Source organism: Oryzias latipes, chromosome 23, assembly GCF_002234675.1.
Source record: "Oryzias latipes chromosome 23, ASM223467v1".
Taxonomy (NCBI): domain Eukaryota; kingdom Metazoa; phylum Chordata; class Actinopteri; order Beloniformes; family Adrianichthyidae; genus Oryzias; species Oryzias latipes.
In genome coordinates this window covers 1,092,030-1,105,178 of record NC_019881.2, presented here as the reverse complement: position 1 = coordinate 1,105,178, position 13,149 = coordinate 1,092,030, and the positions used below count along the sequence as shown (strand labels likewise).

The 13,149-nt window shown below is 40.7% G+C and overlaps 1 protein-coding gene across 1 annotated transcript; it reads right to left on the bottom strand.

The window, feature by feature from the left end:
• Positions 1-2,630: 2,630 nt before the first annotated feature.
• Positions 2,631-10,466, bottom strand: LOC101173674 (solute carrier organic anion transporter family member 1C1). Its single transcript, XM_004084697.4, has 9 exons — positions 10,215-10,466; positions 9,867-9,954; positions 7,788-7,929; positions 7,546-7,678; positions 6,731-6,855; positions 6,452-6,598; positions 6,193-6,291; positions 5,487-5,741; positions 2,631-2,900 (listed from the first exon to the last, which is right to left on the bottom strand). Exons 2-9 carry the CDS (start codon positions 9,915-9,917, stop codon positions 2,695-2,697), a joined length of 1,158 nt encoding a protein of 385 aa, XP_004084745.3. The 5' UTR covers positions 9,918-9,954; positions 10,215-10,466; the 3' UTR covers positions 2,631-2,694.
• Positions 10,467-13,149: the final 2,683 nt, after the last annotated feature.

The following is a 13,149-nucleotide window of genomic DNA, read 5'->3' as shown; positions in this document are numbered from 1 at the left end:
TGATGCTCCAAGTAAAACATGTCATTTCCTGTTGCCAACAGGTGGCGCTACACCTGTTTCGGATTTTTCCACTGCAGATGTGTTCAAAGTCAGACTACAATCATGCACAACAAATTTGGATCAGATTAGATTATTTATGGCTGAGTAATGGCCATTTTTCTTTTCATGGCGTGATTTCGAAACGACCTCAAATTTTGACGCGCCGCCACGGTCACAAACAACCGTAAAAACTTAAAAGCTTCGCAATTTAAGATCGGACATGTGTTTAGTTTACAAAACCAAAGTTTGGAGTCATTGTTCAAAAATCTCTAGGAGGAGTTCGTTCTAGAACGAGGCCTGCAAATGACCAAAATACAGCAAAAATGACATATTGACACCAATATAGCAGACTTCCTGTGCGACTGACAGCTTGGTCCCAAGAGACTTTTTTGTAGGTTTCTATCTGATGAACATGTCCTGTAAAAATCAAGCTTGTATGTTAAAGAACATGGCGGGGCTCTCAAAAACAAACATGGTAGGTGGCGCTATTGAGCCGTTTTTTGTTCACCCATGCAAGTGCTGTGTATCTAAGTTGGAGATATGTAAGAGGCCTCTCATTCTGAAATCTCAGCCTCGTGATACAAACGGCTGATTTTTTATGAATTTTTAATTATCTGACTGCAACGCAATCAACCACTTCCTGTTTGGTGGTGGCTTGCGCAGGCACCGTCAGGTGTACACCCATGAAACTTTAGACGATGAGAGAAGACCCTTATGAGTATCTCCTGTTGTAATTTTATGAATGTCGGACAAAGCACAGAGAAAAGATAGGTCAGAATGTGACATAAAATGTATTTGTCAATATCTAGGTGGCGCTATGGAGCTCGTCCAAGATTGTCATATCCATTGGTTCAGAATGGAAGCCTCATCACCTCTATTGAATTTCAGTGAGATTGGACAAGGAATGTGCACGTGAGAGCAACTTTTGTGTGCATGGCGAGACGCCCAACTTCGCCGCTCTGTCACGACCACACCCCCGCATTGAAAGTTATGGCTTTTTATCAGAGTAAACATCAATGGCTTTTCAACAGGTGGACATCATTTTGAGGTGTGTCGGCTCATCCTACTTGGAGCAGTGATGCTCCAAGTAAAACATGTCATTTCCTTTTACCAGCAGGTGGCGCTACACCTGTTCTGGATTTTTCCACTTCTGATGTGTTCAGAGTCAGACTACAATCATGCATATCAATTTTGGATCAGATTGGATTTTGCATGGCTGAGTAATGGCCATTTTTCTTTTCATGGCGTGTTTTCAAAATGACCTCCATTTTCGACGCGCCGCCACGGTCACAAACATCCATAAAAACTTAAAAGCTTCGCAATTTAACATCGGACATGTGTTTAGTTTACAAAACCAAAGTTTGGAGTCATTATTCACAAATCTCTAGGAGGAGTTCGTTCTAGAGCGAGGCCTGCAAATGTCCAAAATGGAGCAAAAATGACATATTGACCTCAATATATCAGACTTCCTGTGCGAGTGACAGGTGGGTCCTTTTAGACTTTTTTGTAGGTCTCCATCTGAAGAACATGCCCTGTAAAAATCAAGCTTGTACGTTAAAGCGTATGCGGGGCGTCGGGACAAAAGTCACTGTAGGTGGCGCTATCGAGCCGTTTTTCTGCGCCCATGCCAATCTCCTATAAAATACGAAATTTTTCGCGACTCCTGATGTGTGTGCCAAATTTGGTGAGTTTTGGGGTATGTTAAAGGCCTCAAAAAGGCGACTCTTCCGGTAGAATAATAATAATAATAATAATAATAATAATAAACATTCGAATTACAATAGGGTCCTTGCACTCCGTGCTCGGGCCCTAATAAACCTAACAGATACAATAGGGTCCTTGCACTCCGTGCTCGGGCCCTAATAATAATAATAACTCTAACAGATACAATAGGGTCCTTGCACTCCGTGCTCGGGCCCTAATAAACCTAACAGATACAATAGGGTCCTTGCACTCCGTGCTCGGGCCCTAAAAATTCTAATGAACTACTCTGCAGAAATGATGTCTTAGAAAACGCAGGTTTTTTGATTTGGCATCACCATAAAAATCACTGGGAACGCGTTTAGAATAATTCAAAAGATGCTCAGAGTGGGTTTTTAATGGAGAAGGTCTGGGTATTGAAAGATGTTAGACAGCAGATGTTTTTTTAGTTCCCAACAGTCATTAATTGTTGGCAGCAGGTCCAGATCAGACAGTACTGTAAAGTTCTCATGAAGGCAGTCCGTCCACTTCCTCCCTATAGGGTGTATGGTATTCAGAAGCTTTTCAAGATGGTAAAGACAGATGTTAGAGCATGTTGGAGGTGTTTGGGAGACATTTCACGTCTATTGTTTCTTTTGTGGCTTGTTTTCAATGAACTGTGACAGAGAATGGCGTGTGTTGCGAACGGTGCTGCTGCTGCTGAAACAGACACAGGAAGTGCAGTGGGGCTGTTTGGCAGCCACTTGCTGTTTTTCTAGCTTTGGTGACTGCAGAACAATGCATACTGTAGGACCAACGACGTTTTGTAGTCGCCCAGTAAACAAGCCATAAAACTACAGACTCCAGAAAGTGGACCACACCGTGAGCTGTTTAGCGCTAATATTTGCAGTCTGTTATCGCACACAATCAGACTTCCCTGTAATAATATGATTGTTTCTGAGGCTCACAGCAAACTCAGGGGCAATAGGGTAGTAAATGGGGGCTTTGCTTCATACCTATGAGGAAAATGGCCCTGGATGCTGATTGGCCATAGGTCTGTTCCATGAACTTCGGCTTGAAGGTGATCATCCCGATGAAACCGTTGACTGCCACAAGGTTAGTGAGGATCATCAACGAGAAGATGCTGTTCTTGAAGAGTCGCCTCAAGGACGGAACAAAGTCTGGATAACGAGAAAAATGGACATGATCACATTTTTAGATCGATTTTTTTTATTTCAATTCAAAGAAGCAGAAATGTGTTTTCAAAAATCTTGATCTCTGAACACTAAGCTACTTTATTTTGATTTATTTTTACTTCTGAATTAGAAGATGACTGTTGTGAAGTAAACTTGTTTTCTGATGGACACCGTGATAAAAACATTGGTTTGTTCATGCAATGACATTAAATGGTGCTTTTTGAATAATTGGTTAACAACAGTTATCACATTATTTCCAATTAATTACAGACAAATGAGCTTTTTGGTATAACTATTGTTATGTTTTCAAATATGAAAAAAAGAGTCCGACTGTCCACTTTAATGAACATTTTATCTGAACCTGGGTAAAAACAGGTCTTGCACCACTTTCAGCACATCTTGGGTTGTGTCCAAATTCCCTTCCTAATCCCCTAACTGCAAAAAACGATATAGCACAGTACTATCTAGTGCAGGGGTGTCCAATTCCAGGCCTGGAAGGGTGGTGTCCTGCTCTTTTTCCAACCATCCTGCCATTGAAGTTCCATATTGGCTGAACACACCTGATCCACGTCAGCAGCAGACAAAGCAGGATTTCTAGAAAACTAGCTGGAGGCCGGCCCTCGAGGCCTGGATTTGGGCATCCCTGATCTAGTCCCCCGGATTTTAAAATCAATTCGGACGCTATGCTTACTTTTGATTTGAAACAGCAAATATGACGTCATCCATTTCACAAAGTGAAAACCGATTCAGTACAAGCATTTGACGAAGACTATCTATGAATCCTGAATTTAAAAACGATGATGGTTGAATAAAAAACAAAGTAAAAAAAATAAATAAATGTATTTTTTGCAGAGATTGTTTAAGCGAAAGGCATTGTGGTCAATAATCTAGTGAGCATTGATGCACACTGATTTTTCGCAGATACTTTTGGGAAAGTTAGTCGAACCTCAGATTCAGGAACAACAGTGCGGTTTCCGTCCTGGTCATTGAACAGTGGACAAGCTCAACCCCCTCTTTAGGGTTCTGGAGGGATTGTGGGAGTTCGCTTATCAAGTCCATATGTGTTTTGTGGATTTGGAGAAGGCGTCCCCTGTGGTATCCTGTGGAGGGTGCTCTGGGAGTATGAGGTCCAGGGAGCCTTACTGAGGGCTGTCCGGTCTCTGTATGACCAGAGAAGGAGCTCGATTCGCATTAAGTCAGACCTGTTCCCGGTCCACGTTGGACTCCGGCAGGGCTGCCCTTTATCACCATTTCTGTTCATAGTTTTTATGGACAGAATTTCTAGGCGCAGCCAGGGGCCGAAGGGGGTCTGGTTTGGGGATCACAGGATTTCCTCTCTGCTTTTTGCAGATGATGTTGTCCTGTTGGCTTCAACGAGCATGGACCTCCAGCGTGCATTGGGGCGGTTTGCGGCAGAGTGTGAAGCGGCTGGGATGAGGGTCAGCACAGCTAAATCTGAGGCCATGGTTCTCGACCGGAGATAGGTAGTTTGCCATCTCTCGGTGGGTGGAGTGTCCCTGCCCCAGGAGGAGGAGTTTAAATACCTTGGTGTCTTGTTCATGAGTGTGGGAAGACTGGATCGGCGTCCGTAGTTATGCGGTTGCTGTATCGGTCTGTTGTGGTGAAGAGAGAGCTGAGCCAAAAAGCAAAGCTCTCAATTTACCAGTCGATCTTCGTTCCAATACTCACCTATGGTCATGAGCTATGGGTCATGACCGAAAAAATGAGGTCCCGAATAAAGCGGCTGAAATGAGCTTCATGGGGGGGCTGGGCGCTCCCTTAGAGAAAGGGAGAGGAGCTCGGTCACCCATGGAGAGCTCGGAGTAGAACCGCTTCTCCTCCACATCGAAAGGAGCCAGTTGAGGTGGCTCGGGCACCTAGTCCAGATGCCTCCTGGACGCCTCCCTGGAGAGGTGTTCCGGGCATGTCCCGCTGGGCGGGGAAGACCCAGGACACGCTGGAGAGACTATGTCTGTGGGCTGGCCTGGGAACGCCTCGGGGTCCCCCAGAGGAGCTGGAGGAAGTGGCCGGGGAGAGAGAAGTCTGGGCATCTTTGGTTAGACTGCTGCCCCCACAACCCGGTCCCGGATAAGCGGACGAAGATGGATGGATTTTTGGGAAATTTCTAGGGTGCTTGAATTTGAAATTGTAGATTCGGACAGAACTAGAAAATGGCAAAGGTACTATAAGTGCAGTGAGTAGTGAAAGAATTCGGACACACACTGGAGTCCGTGTACCCAGCATGCATCCCTTGCCCGTTTCTGCTGTGACGTCGGCGCTACAAAACATTGGTACCACCTTACAACCACCAGGAGCAATTTGGGGCTCAGTGTTTTGCTTTAAGGACACTTTGACACAGGGGCGGGCATAATGTGAACCAAACCTGCAATCCAATCAGAGGTTGACCGCTTTACCTTCCCACTACAGCCACACCATGGCTAAATAAACTGAACTGATTTGAATTTATCATTCAGAACAACTTAATGCTACTTTAACTAACTTTAAATCTGTATGTGTCATCCATGAACACTACCGAAGGCTGAGTGCTAATATACATCAAATCGTGGTTACCTTTGACCATTTCCTTAAATGTCACCGGCTTCTCCTTCTCCTCCGCGCCTATGGCCTCCTCAGGCAGGAAGTTCTCCTGCTCGGCCAGGGCTGTCAGCTCGGTGCTTTTGTTCTCCTCTTCGCCTTCTTTAGGCAAAGTTTTGGACAGGAAAAAGAACGGGATGCTGGCCAACAGCATCACCGTGCCAGACACGATGAAGCCGAGCCACCAGGCGCCCACCCAGCGAGAGTCCCGATGCGTGATGGTGATGGTTTCTGAGAGCAAACAGGGTGGAGATTGCCTTGGTATAGACAGCTGTTTTAAATACCCATCACATGCTCAGGTAGAAGCAGTCGTTACAGATTGTACAACTATGTCAACATTTTGACATACTTGGTACAAGCAGGTTGACAAAGTTGGGGAAAAATCAATGTCTGGGGACGACCTTTTGTATCGTCAAGACTAAAGTTTTTGTTCTTTCACTTAAGCCATGCCACAGAGGTTCAAAGGGACACAAGGTTAATTATTTAGCTGAGGGGCTCCTAAAAGGGGGCATGCCTTACCAAACGTTCCCAAATTCTCTTCTGTTTGAAATTTTAAGCCATCAGTCCGGTTATCACAAACAGGAGGTAGATAAAGAGAGCCACTACGGCTGTACAACACTGTTGATGACCAATAATACATTGAAGCATGTTACACGATGCTGTACCTTTCCAAGTCCCATACCTAAGTCAGTAAATCCAATGTCCACATAGATTTTGGCTAAGAAGGATCCCATCATGAATCCCACCATTGGACCCAAGATTCCCACTGTATGGATACAGGCTGGAAAAGGGAAAAATATACAACGCAGTTTATGAGAGGACTGGAAACACTGATTCGATTGAAACAGACGCTTCAATACAGTAAAACTACAGGCCAGTGGGTTGTAAGTCAATGCATTTGAAGACATTTTGGAAATACAAAGTGTTTATAAGTCACAAACCCAAATAGAAAGGAGTGTTCTCCTCTTTGGAGAAGTCATCCATATAAGAAATGCCCAGCGGCATGACCGGAGTCTCTCCAATTCCTCGCAACATGTTTCCCAGGAACACATAGATCCACATGGACGAGCCTGCCGCCTTCTCACAATCTAAAGGGAAGAACGCTGAGCTTGAATATTTGCAAAGGATAATTTAGGATTAAATTTAAGAAGAACAAAAGGAGATAAATGAGATCAAACATTTTTTAGGATGTAATTGAATATATAGTTGCAAAAATAAACCTCTCATTTGTTCTAAATCTGGTGCTTTGTCTTGCTCTGCCAAGCTTTGGTTGGACAGACAAGGTAGGGTGTTTGCTGTACTGTTGACCTGGCTGTTGTGAGACATGCTGGTTTCATATTTGTACCTGTAAAGTGACAACACGGATGTCAAGTTTTCAACAAGAAACTTCCTCAAAGAGAAAAATGTAAAACATCAGTACACAGTCCATTCACTGTATCAGAGAACTGGACCGAGTCCGTGTGACGTCTCCCACAGAAAATGACTTACTTCTGGTTCCAACCAAATGAAGTCAATTCGTGTCATAGTAATACGGCCGTCGCCATGTGGTTGCTTCGTTTCTATGGCAACCACTCTCGCAAATTAGAAGGGATCGTGTTAAAGACCACACCCCCGTACAACTAAACGCAGGCAAGGGGGGAAACTGTCAAACGATTTCAACGTTCCACATGAGACCACATATTTGAGTGTGGCATCTGATTGGTCAGTTTATAACTTGAATATCTTTCGCTACAGAAAGAATATTACGGGGAAAAAAATAGAATTATCAAGAACATGTTAAAAAAAAGGTATCAAAGCAAGAATGGTTATTCTGACCAATAAAATGACAGACCAGCAGCTGTTTATTTCTCAATAGAAGTCTATGAGATTTCAGCTTTTTGGAACCAGCAGCTACTTCCTATTTGGAATGCTAGGGGGGTGGAGTCACTCAGTCCAGTTCTCCTATACAGTCAGTGATACAGCTTTTACCGCAATGCTATAAATCACCTGGATCTCTGTAAAAAATGGGCAAATAATTAGCTAATTATGTACTGACCGTCCCTGAAAGAAATGGGGAAGTGCCGTGAGGAAAGATCCGGTGGCCATTAATAAACAGCCAATCCCAATCAGCCTGGGTCGGTGGAGTTTAGCGCCAAAATAGCTCACAAAGGCAATGACCAACAAGTTGCCTAGAATTGACAATCGAAAAATGAAAAAAGGTTTACAAGTAAAAAACAAATATAGATTAACTTCACAATAAAGAAAAAGCAAAACATCCAGCAAAACGTGAAATTATACCCATTTCAAAGCCCCCATCTATGACCCCAGTCAGGGAGCTGGGGATGTCGAAGCGTCTCTCAATTTGGGTTATAGAGCTCTTCATATAGGATCCCCCAAAGGCCTTGGCAAAATATGCAAAAGCCAAAGAAACTAAAAAGAGCTGGAAAACACACAACAAGTTAGTCTCCAGTCAAGGCCGGAGTGTTTCTGACACAATCATTGTTAATTAAGAAGTAATAGTCTTTGCATGCTGACAGTGATTGACATGATTAATTGCTGTTAATCTCCACCTAAGGACGTCAGAAGGGATACATTAATTTAAATTACCATACATTTCCTTTTAAATGGACATTTATCTCACTTCTATGTATAGAACTCATCAAGGACACTTTAACATCACAGTCTACCCATTAAACCTTTGAAAACTGAAGTCCATGGAAACAGGATGTAACAACAAAAGGATTTTCACAACAAAATGCCTGTGATGAGATTAAAGCCATGAAACATGATGAACGTTTAAATGCATGAAGGGGTCACCAACTATTCTAAAATGGTTAAAACAATGAGGCTGTGTTAACTCACGAGGGACCTCAAAGTCCTTTAGTTAAATCAAATCTTTTGAAACTTTTATTTTCTTAAGCAACAACTTTATAAAATTAAAAGAAAATTCTAGTTTTTAGAATTAAAATGTTTGTTTAACCCTTTGATGTAATCAACAAAAAATGCTGTATGATTTTCTTTTTATGAGACATAGATGGTATAAATTATGATATGATTTTGGTAGATTCTGCTCATAATAATGTTAGTTTAAGATGCAAAAGTATTGACATAAGTCATCAGCTCTTGTCTTCATTAGCCCTTTATTTACCTACTGTCTCACGTTTGATGCACACATTTTTAACGGGGTATAACTGTTTTATTAAGAATTATCAAAACATTTTACATTCTTTCAATAAAGTAGATAGTCGCTTTTAGAAATTAATAACAATAAATGAGCTATTCTCATCACAAATTTTTGAAAAATTAGCTTAACTTTCCCACCAAGAGACTCAAGGAAGCAGCCATGAAATGAACAGGAAAAGCTCTTCTACTGCCCCTAGTGGAAATATAACCCACTACAGGGCAGAAAACATGGACCTAATTATATACAAAGTTTTTTTAAGGAAAGCTGTGGTCGTGTCAACGAGAAATGTCTCAGAAATGTGTCACATATGATACGAACAGTTATAGGAATAAATAGGTTTTTATTGACTTTTAGGGGAAATTTGTTGGATTTTCATTTCATTAGAACCTTCAAAAAATATTTATTTTTTTAGGTTAATAGTTATAATATTTGTGTATATTGTATGTGTTTAAATTTTAAAGTGAGCTTATTCCATTAAACCTCCAGGACAGCAATTAAGATATTGCTAACTTGTTTTTTCACCAAAAAGAAGTTTGAAAAAAGGTGAAGCCTAAAATCTTTTTCATCTCTTCATACTTCTTAAAAAATTACCTAAATGCTTGTCTTTTATACATAAAGGAGGTTAAAATGATATTCAGCTAAACTCCCAGATCCAAAGTGTATCAGCAACATCTCATGTTTGTCCCCTTGGTACAGACTGTTAATGGTTAACAGGGACTAACAGTAGGTCTGAGGTCACGGATGATTCCCAAATAAAAGCCACCAAAGTATCAACATTCATTTCTATTTAATGACTTTTAACCGTACATGCTAGCTTTTAGTGGAAAATCAATTATTTTAATTTGCTTTTAATTTCCGCTGAAACTGATGACAGAGTATTTTTGAGACAATTAGCGTGTTATAATGCTATGTGTAATAAGTCCTGCACACACACGCTGTAATAAACTGTGATATTAGGAAAGTCAATAAACGGCTCTTGCATGGTGTAAACACATCTTATGTAAAACATTATTAGCTAAAAAATATAAATAAAAAAAATATAATAATTCCTATTCCTTGCATTTTTTACACTTTGCATTTGCTAACAATATTATTTTCCCAAAAGAAACAGACAGCAATAGCATGTGTTTCTATAGCATATTTATGCCCCTAAAGGCCGGTTTTTGCTCATGGAAATGGAACCTTTTACTAACCTTGAGCTTGGAGCAGCATGCCTGACGGGGCTTTTGGGGCTCCACACTCATGATGCTGCTGTGCGCCAGAAAATGCAAAAAAAAAGTCCTGCAAAAGAACCAAAGGGGTTAAAAATTTACAAAAATAAAGCAAAGACAATTAAGTTCTCCTCGTAAATACTCATTTTCCAAAAATATTAATAAAAGTAGGTTTTCCAAAAACTATTTTACCACTTGTTTTAAAAAAGAAAACGATTTAATATTTTGTTTTGCTTAACCACATTATATCAGCAATATGTGACAGAAAGAAAATGAATGTAAACAAAGTTTATAAAGTAAGAAATTGTAAAAAAAGAAGAAAGTGTTTACCTTTATGCCACAGAGGTTCGGCACTATGAAGATCCCAGCTGAAAGCTCGCTGAACCCCGTAGGACTTTGTGCTTAAAGCCCAACTCTTATCAGACCAAAAAAATTATAAAATCACTTGTAATCAGTAACTGGGACTCGTGTGCTTGTTGATTGTGTCAATAAAAGCCTCACAGCCCGGGCGCAGTCAAACAGACGAGCATGCGATTCTCCATACAGAGGAGCATGGGTAGGTTCAGCTCTGCAGACGTCCCCCCACCAGGGACAAACACACATTCACAGAGCTGCACATCCTCCTCTGCAGACATCACAAACCTCCTGAGTATCCATCCTCTGGAACACACAACAAACAGCAGCAGCGTGAAGCTGGCCACAGTGCATTGTGCGAATACAAGCCCGCTGTTTCTGTTGGTTTTGCTCGTCCCAAAGAGTGAAATTCCTTCCTCTTCCACTGAAACTCAGCTTCTGGGAGGCTGGCTGTTTCCTCAGCCTGATCAAAGTTTTCCTGTTCTTTTGATGGCCACTAACAATAGTCTTCTCTGCCTGAGAACAGCACATCCCATCACCTTATCACACTTGTAAACAGAAGGTATGTAGTTAACTCACTGAAGCCGCTGCAGTTCATGGATTTCCTTAAAAAGATGTCAGAACATTTCCTTGTCCTCACTTCGCTCATGTGACTTTACTCCGTTTAGCTTTGATGGTTGTTTCAGGTTTTCTGGGATTCTGCTGGTTCATTTTTCCATGTTGGTCATCCAATAGAAATTTAACACTTTTGTGTCACATTCTTGTGTTTTGTCTAATTTATTTTTTTGTCCACTTCTATTTTTGTGGACATTTTGTATTTAAATAAACGTGGCATGTTCTACCCTCTTCTGCTTCCTGCCATTTTAGTTTGTATGTCATGTTTTTACATTGGGCTCATCTAAAGACATTTTTGAATAACTAGTTTTAGTTTTTTTTTTTAACTTTCCAACAGTAATCTACCATTATTTTGACATCCATAGTCTGTGTCCTCTATGATAGCCTAAAGGCTCTACATTAGATAAACATCTGAAATCATTACGTTTTACTAAGGATATTGGATTTTTGTCTGACAAAATCAACATTTTTCATCTCTGTTTACATTTATGGAAGGCGTTACAGCAAACTAACGAGACAAACAAGGACTTTCAATTTCACTTCACAATTTACCAAAAGTTAAAAAACCAGTAAACAACTGGAGCGGTTCAGTTAAAAAAACAACATTTAAAATGTGTTGACTACTCTGCTGAAACGGGTCTCTCAGAAATAAGTCAACAATTCTTACATCATTGACTGATTTACTGTAAATACATTTTTAAAGAATTTAAGAAAACATAAGAAATCTACATCCATGAGCAACCTCTTGGTTTTCTTTTTTGTACTATGTACTTTCTAGAATGTTTGGATTCTAGATGGCGCCTTGATTCTGACGGTTTCAGAGCTTCGTTGGATGAGGTTAGCCGTCTCTCAACACTGGGCTTTTTCTCACTGCCTCCGTTCACAAAGCCAAACTAGATCAAATCAGGGTTGTATTTGTGTATAAATGTAGCCTTTGAAGAGGGACTGGCACAACTTTTGTCTTCCTTTTTTGGTTTTAAAAACATCTCCATGTCTTCTGCGACTGGATTCTTCTTCTACTGTGTTGCAGTTGTGAGATGGTTGAATAAATTCACCACATTGGAGTCAGGATCTCCAGTTTATTCTATAAAGGTATTATCACAGCACAATTACCAAACAGGACAGTAACCTCTCTCTCTGCAGTGAGTCAGAGGACACAAAATAAAAAGATCTTTGGCTGGTTTAACACAAATAAAAGGCACAATGTGCCGATCAGTCTGCAGTAAGACAAGTTAATATATCTCAGTTACTCTTTCATCAAGTTTGGACAGTTGGGACTGTTTTCAAATTAAAGTTTTTAACAGAACATTTTAGTTCATTTACCATCAATCAGATCTCTAAGCGTTTGCAGCAGAGCGAGACGCGGTGCGTCAGCAATATGAGGGAGAGGAAATCTTCAAGGAATACGACAAAACTAAACTCTGTCAGATGCAACACGAAGGCAGATGGTCAATATTCTGGTTGCAGACGTAACATCTGCATGTGGGGAAGGTATCACACACTACAGTAATCGATGGAAATCTGGTTGAGAAAAAATGTAAATAATCTATTCTGTCTCTTGTTTTATTAGGAGGATTCCACCATTCAGTGTTTGGTCCAGTTATGATCTGGAAGCTGTGACCCTTTTCCACTATTTTCAAGAAAAATACTGAAATAATGGATTTGTAACTTCTGTAGACTTTTGTTTTCAATGTTTGATCTCAGTAATAGTCTTTCAGAATTCTTTGTGTCTCTGTCCATATCCATGTTTCAGTCTATATGCAGGAATATTATTATGATCCGGACGCCAATTCTGGCTATCTTGTCTGGAGACTGAAGACGGTCCAGCTAAACACCAAAGTTGGTTCTCCTTTGTGTTCAAAGCCTGAATACCAGGAAAGTCCAAGAACCAAAAGAGATTCTGTGTTAATATATGGACAGCTGTTTGGGGAGGAATGCAGAGAGGCTTTCTCTATAATAAGACACTCTACAGATAAATCTGGGGTTAAAGAGAAGATGAGAGCCACCTTTGAGTATAGACAGAAGCTGATTCATGACCAAGATGCAGAATTGTCAGTCTGTGAAGTCTTCCTTTGTCTCCTTGACGTAAGTACGTAAGAATCAATAAAGTTCATTCCAAAGCATTATAGAAAATTTGAATCCTACCTGTTAAGTTACATGTTTGTTTCTTCAAAGATGGACCAGGACTTTCCATGTTGTTGGTGGATGAAGAATCAGGAAGGTTTCTGCTAAGTGGCCATCCTGTTTCAAGAACAAAGTTATTGTCACAAGCCAGTGTCTTCCATTGAGTTCCAAC

Bases quoted from the DNA above. Each gene is read 5' to 3' on its own strand.
- LOC101173674 (XM_004084697.4), bottom strand. From the start codon at position 9,917: ATGAGTGTGGAGCCCCAAAAGCCCCGTCAGGCATGCTGCTCCAAGCTC. The intron at 7,679-7,787 runs GTATAATTTCAC...TGTCAATTCTAG, and splicing joins AGATGGGGGCTTTGAAATGG to GCAACTTGTTGGTCATTGCC. The intron at 6,599-6,730 runs GTTTATTTTTGC...TCTTCCCTTTAG, and splicing joins AGATTTAGAACAAATGAGAG to ATTGTGAGAAGGCGGCAGGC.